General features: G+C 40.7%; 1 protein-coding gene across 1 annotated transcript in view; it reads right to left on the minus strand.

The window, feature by feature from the left end:
* LOC109719728 overlaps window positions 1–2892 on the minus strand; it is a 4622-nt gene extending 1730 nt beyond the window's left edge. Inside the window, exon 1 of the mRNA XM_020246520.1 lies at window positions 2746–2892. Coding sequence (XP_020102109.1) covers window positions 2746–2892 — 147 coding nt within the window. The remainder of the gene's footprint in view (window positions 1–2745) is intronic.

The following is a 6891-nucleotide window of genomic DNA, read 5'->3' on the forward strand; positions in this document are numbered from 1 at the left end:
GAGGCAATTGATGTGTGCTTCATAGAAACATCTGCGTCGTATTCGGCTTTTGTTGACTTTGATTGCTCCGAGCCTTGCGTTCTTATCATTGCCTTTAAATCAGTTTCATAGTTATGACTCGACAGTCTCGACCGATATCTTTTTGAAGCTTCATAGACATCGGTTTTGAGCATATCTATGATAGCTCTCATTTGAATATCTATGCCTTTTATCCACCGGTTATTTCGTTCACAGTTCATGCTTCATAATGTTAGTTTCATTGTGTACGCTCCTCATTCTCCCTCCATTCTGATTAAGTGACACTCCATCCTATACAATTTCTTCATTGGATCATGATAAGTTGAAGTGTCGTATAATTCCAAATGATCACATAAATATTATAGTTTTGGTGTGGATATTGTTGATGTTGCTCTCAGGGTCGGCGCAGGTCTTTCTAACACGTCATCAGATGTCGTAATGACACGACATGATTCTCGTATGTAAGGAATAGTCTTGTGCTTATTTTTCTCCTCGATTTCAAAAGTTGTACTTTCACACTTTGCTGATAATTGCCACTTTGAGAAAACTGGCATTTTTGGCTTCTTATATGTTAAAATACGATCAGCTTTCTAGGTTATGTTCTTTCACTTGATGAAAAGGGCAATACATAGTTGTATTTTTGTTCCAAAAGGCTGAGAATTAACGCCTCCGTCGCGTTGTTCATCGGAACATTCCCCTTTGTTATTTTTATTGACCACCCTTATTTTGTTTCTATAAGGGGAGCTTTCCTTCATCTTTTTGAGAAGTTTCAGGTGAAAGCGTTTTTGAGATCGACTTGTAGGCCTTGGTAATATTTCAATATCCGTTCTCTGTTATTTTGCAACTGGTGTCTGTTGAGGGATGGGAGTAATCTTCATTAATTGTTCTGTTCTGGCGTCGATCCCAATCAACATAGAGAACATTACATTCATTTGTGCTTTCATATCATATTTTATCATTCACTTGTGATAGTGCAATGCGTCATTTCATTTATTTCTTCCAATTGGTTATGAACTTCTTGAGGTTCCTTTCTCGTTCCTAACGTGACTAGAAGGAAGGATAATTTTTTTATCGTCAGTGTTGCTGGTGATGACTCTGCAATCTCTCCCCAGAAGGCTCTCCTTTTTTTACACTCCTCGAAGGAATTTCTCTTTCATCAGAGTCCTTTTTCTTATCCTCTTCTATTGCTTTAAAATAAAATCATGGATCAAGAGGCTCTCTTTCAATCGTTTATATTCTTCCATTGAGTCGATATGTCCTCAATAGGCCGTTACTTATGTTGTGTCGAGCCAGCTCAACAAATTTTTTATTCTTCTTTACTCGAGTTATTCTGTGCCTTGACTTGGCTGAAGTATAATCTTTTGATTGGAGGTGTGGGCCTTATCCTCAGATTGCACTTCTGGGTTTAAGGGACCTCGCCATTTATTACTTGGAACATCTTCAAATATTTTAACATCTTTCGAGTTTTCTTAGATAAGAATATATTCCAAAACTCGGGAGGAATGCATTCTCAACTTCTTCTATATTTTCGTATCAATCAGATTGTCTTTTCGACTGGAGCTTCTGATAACACTCGATTGTGAAAGAGTGATTGCATCGCTCCTATATTGTTTTTCAACCAGTCTTTGAATACCAGTAGTCTTCATCGGGTGGCTGATTAATCTATGATATAGGCAAATAGTTCGAATCACTAGTGTTCCCTACATCCTCTGGCTTCTTTGGCTCCGGCAGTTGAAAGACCATTTTTAACCAGCAATTGTTAATATTTTTCTAACTTTATTCCGTTGAAAGGGTATAACTTGTTTCTTCGTTCCTCTAAAGAAATCCCTTTTGGATTATTATCCCTAAACAGGTTTTACAGGGGTCTGTTCAACTGTAGAGGTAATTGCCTTCTTTCCTTTCTCTATCATATTCATGCGGGCGGTCTAGCTGTGCCAACTTCGCCTCAACTCTTTGTTATCATCTTTTTTTTCTTTTGTAAGTTTAAGAGGACCTGGGGATCGGTTCTCTCCAATCTAGAAATATTTGATATTAATTCATGAAAAGTTGAACAACTAGATGTGCAGAGAAAAGAGTATCCATTATCAATATTACCCATGACAAGGCCACGGCTTGAGATGGTCTAGAGGTTGTTCACACCTTATACTTAAGTTCCGCCACCTTGTAATGTAATCTAGCATTGTTCATCTTTTCTTCGTCTGGTGCTCCAGAATCAGCGATAGTAATCTATCAGCTAACAGTGGCGATTTTGCTCTAAAAGCTTCTTCCATGTCGGCCCAAGTTTTATACGGACTCATCTTCGAGGCAGATAGTACATTCAAAAGCTATGCCTGATAAACTTTGTGGAAATTGTCCAAGATAGAGAGTCCGTTCCCCTGTAATTCCACACATAGCCTTAAAATGTGCTAGATGCTGATCAGGGTTACCAACACATAGAACATTTTGAACTTAGGGACCTGATACGTTCTGAAAGGTACGTTATCGTATTCCGATAGATAAGGATGTCTTTCCCTTTCGGTTTTGGAGTTGCCCCGCTACCGTCTCTTTATTGTGAAGTGTCAAATCATGAATTCTTCCTTAGTCAAAGAGGTGTCTCTTAAGCAACAGTTTGTTTTTAGCCTGTTCATCAATGACTTGTGGTATGTGTGCTTCCGCTGTGATTAGAATCTTGGTTTGACGCCGTTGATCCCCCAATTGCTTCTGCACATTTAACATCAAACTCATGACCTCCTCCATCTTCTTATAGAGATTTATGATATCTCTGTCCTTTTCATCAACTTTCTTTTTTAAGGACGCAATCATAACGTCCTTTGGATCAGCTCGGAAGTAGACAACCTCCTTTCTCTCTCGTGGGTCAGATGGATCACTAGGCATATCATCTTTATCTCTATATTTGTTGTGGCAAAGAGCCTTGCTTCCTTAGCTCTTGCTTTCTCTTCCGCGTTTTTCTTGAGCCAGCTCTCTAAGAATTTGCTGAATAGTTTCTTCTTCATCACCGGTCACTTTGACGACGTATGCCCAATAACTCTTTACTGTGTGAATCTCCAAATTTTCTACTTTAGATTTTTCCTCTTTAATCTGAGCAAGAGTTTTGGGCTTGCGCTCCGTGTTCTTCCTTCCCATGATAGTGTTGTCCCTTCGTTGCCACTGCTTCTCAATTTTCTTCTCTAGGCTCATTCTCCTTTTTGCAGCCTTAAAAGTTTTATATCTGCTTGAAGACAGAGTTCTTATCATTGTTTTCTTAGAGCAGGGACAAGCAAAAGATGGTTTTAAATGGGCCATTTCTAACTCTGGCGCCGAGAATTGCGTAGTGTGATTTTTCTTCACAAATCTCAAGGTGCAAAGCAGTTACGGGCCAAAAGTCGGGCCCCGGCGACAAACCTATTATTTGGGCTTGTTGGGACTTAATTTCTTTGTTCATCTTCCTGCCGCTTCAAAGTGACCGAGATTTCTCTTGAATGACTTGGTCACAGTGCCCTTGGGGAACTGTCAGCCTATTGAAGACTGACGTTTAGGTAGCCCTAGCCTCTTTGGATGGTGCCGAACTCGATCGCAGCACCAGCAGCTCCAATGGTGAGGAAGATGTCGGTAGGACAACCTGACCTGCATTGATCGATCATCGAGCCTGTGGTAGTAGCAGTGTTCTTCGGTGCCATTTCTCCTGGCGAGGAGAATAACGAGTGTAGATTAAATATCTATCATCTAATTTTTTTAGCATAACATTGGCTCAAAGATGGAAGGAGAGCCATGTCCACCGGCGTGCAAAGCAGTTAATTACCGCCTATAAAATATTAGGGTACATTCGATTAGAGACCTCTGTAATGCTGGAATTGGATAAAAGATGATTTTATAACTATTCATTATAAATTACATAGCTTAAGCAGGGACATACCACTAGTGTACATGAATAAAAGAGAAATGATGAGTTCAACGACATGAATACAATGGTGATTGAATTTGATTCTGAACAAGTATCAAATGTATATGACTAAATTTGTCATTTGATTGATACCTATATGTTTCAGTGCTCAACATTGTTCCACCTAAGATGAAGGATTCATGTATATGCATTAGGACTTAATCGGATTCAAATTAAACTCTAATTAAATGGATTAGAGTTTGATTTAGTTAATTGAACTTATATATATATAAAGTCAAGGGATTTTGATTTGATATTCAATTTAAGCTTCATCATAATGTATGTGTTAGGATTAGCTTCAATTTAATATCTCAAAGTCCAGTGCAATTAAGCTCTATGTCATATGTTAGAGCTTAATTATGTCTCACATTGAGTTCACCATAAGGTGAAATATTAACTAATCCTAATTATATATATTAGGATTAGTAAATTTGATTTAATTAACTCTAGTGTATGTATTAGACTCCAATTTGGATTCACCATGAGGTGAAATATCAACTAAATCAATATTATATTATTGGATTAGTCAATGTAATTTAAATTAAACTCTAAGTGTATGTATTAGAGTCTAATTTTGGTTCACACAGGAGTGAAATATCAACTAAATCCTGTTGTATATATTAGGATTGTCAAATGCATTTAAATTAAACTCTAAGTGTATGTTTAGAGTCTAAATCGTTTCATTTGTTTTGACTCCAAGTAGATGTATTAGAGTTCAATAATTTGATTTGATTAGGTAAAACCTAATTTGTTATTTTTATCTTATGTCACATATATCTAAGATAAAAAATGGTTTGATCAATTACTAAACAAATTTTTAGATTTGATCTAATATGAATGTGATAGCTATATGATGTAGGGATCATTGAATGAGTTTTCTCAATTTAGACTTGATCGATTATGGGCATTCTTTTTTTTTAATGTACTAGTTTGATATAGGTTGCAATTAAACTTGGGCCTGGGCTCAATGGTGTTCAGATTAGAGGCTTCAGGCGTAGACTAAATTATCTTATCTGATATGGTTCGGGTATGGGCTCAATTAGCCATGTAGTATGGATTCAGTTTGAGGTTGAATTAATCTAAATTTGGATATGGGCTCGGGTCAATTCAGGCCATATATATTAGGTTCCATATTTCTTGGGTAACTATTAGAATTGGCCAAGATTTATGTTTGGCGATGAACCTGAGTGTTAGAGCTTGACTTAAAGTGATTGAGGAGTATAGGCTATGCCATACAAGATTCTTTTTTTATTTGAGGTGATCAGTTTGGCGATTTATATGAAATCAAATATTCTTAAATATGATTCAGAATCAAATCTATCGCTTAAAAATTTTTAATTCTCACCTGATCAGAATAAATAGTACACTAAATGTTCCAATGTAATTAAATTTCAATTTCGTCTAATTGACCAAATCGAAGATTCGACTTTGGATAGAATCAAAGTTCGAATTTTTTTTCAAAGATCATTATTCTCCAATTAAAAGGACGATCAAACAATATCAATCGAATAACTCAATAAATTTTTTGTCTCCTCTATAAGAGAATCAGAGAATATTATTTTTTTCTTTAACTCTGAAAATACAGAACAAATAAAGATGAATAATTCTTCTGCCTCTTTACATTCATGGGAACACTAGAGTTGGAAACCTCTTGATCTCCTTTTTTTAACAAGCCTCTCTTTTTTGATGATATATTTTTCTTACAATAGAAGCACCGCTTTTTCTCTTTTTGATAAACATCTTTTTTATAAAGGAGAAAGCACCGCTCTCTCTATCTTTCTCTCTTTTAATAATATTTTTACAAAAGAAGAGCACCGCTTCTTTCCTCTTTCGATGATAGCATTTTTTTATAAGAGAAGAGCACCGCTCACTCTCTAAAAAAGTCTTAGGCATTTCTACAACGATGGTGCGTAGAATGTGTCGGCGCAACTGCGTCAAAGCCATATCTTAGGCATTTCATCAACAGATTGTGCAGCGTGACGCCTGTCGGCGTCAACTCCGTCGAGAACCATTGTCCTGGGTCAGCTTGTAGCGGCGAGGGTGTTCTCGGTGGCCTCTTTCTGCTCGGCCCGCTTGACTCGACGTCAATCCAGCAGGTATCATCTTCGTCGGGGGGATCAAGGTATCCGCTGGGCGATGCTGCTGAGATGCGCGATTGCTGCCGGGAAGAGGCGCTGACTCAGTTGCGAGATTTAAGGTCGAAACCTGGTGTGTGGACAGGGGTGAAGCAGGCAGGGAGCAGGAATGAGGAAGAAGGCGCCTCGGAGCGGGCGGCCTTCGAGCGGGCGGCCTCGGCAGCGGGCGCGGCCTCGGCAGTGGGAGGCCTCGGCGGATGCAGAGGTCGGCGAGGATGCGACGGACTACGGAGGGGCGAGCCTCGGGGATAGATCAGAGGTCGGCGATGAGCGGGCGGCCTTGGAGCAGGTGGCTCGGGCGAGGCCTCAGCGGGCAAGGCGTCCGCAAGGGCGGGCGGCCTCCGGGGCAGGTCTGTTTGGCTGAGGACGACGCGGTCCTCGGGTAGTTTGGTTGCGCGCGAGAAGCGGACGTTCCTCGGCGAGGGTGTTGGGAGGCGATCTCGAACCTGAGCGGTGATGGTGATGAATCCTTAGATTGGGCCGACGTTGGGCTTGCGGGATGCGACCATAGCGGCGACGGGAGTGTCGCGCGGGGTCTTTGTATGTCGCCCTTGAAGACGTCCCTGGCGGCGGATGAGTCGACGCTGAGGCAGAAGGCGCAAGGCGCCGGTGTAGGCCACGGAGCCATGGTGTCGTCGAGGCATCGAGACGGCGAAAGCTGCCTGGCGAGCGCGACATCATGGCGCGCAATACGTGAGGAGTTGAGTGCGCCAGGCGGATTGATGGTGAACACGGCAAGCGGATTAGGGGCTCGTGCGCCTCGGCAGGGCGGCGGTGACGGCAGAGGGAGGATCGCAGTAGGGGCGCGCTTCAGATGGA

The sequence above is a fragment of the Ananas comosus genome, linkage group 13, assembly GCF_001540865.1.
Source record: "Ananas comosus cultivar F153 linkage group 13, ASM154086v1, whole genome shotgun sequence".
Classification (NCBI taxonomy): domain Eukaryota; kingdom Viridiplantae; phylum Streptophyta; class Magnoliopsida; order Poales; family Bromeliaceae; genus Ananas; species Ananas comosus.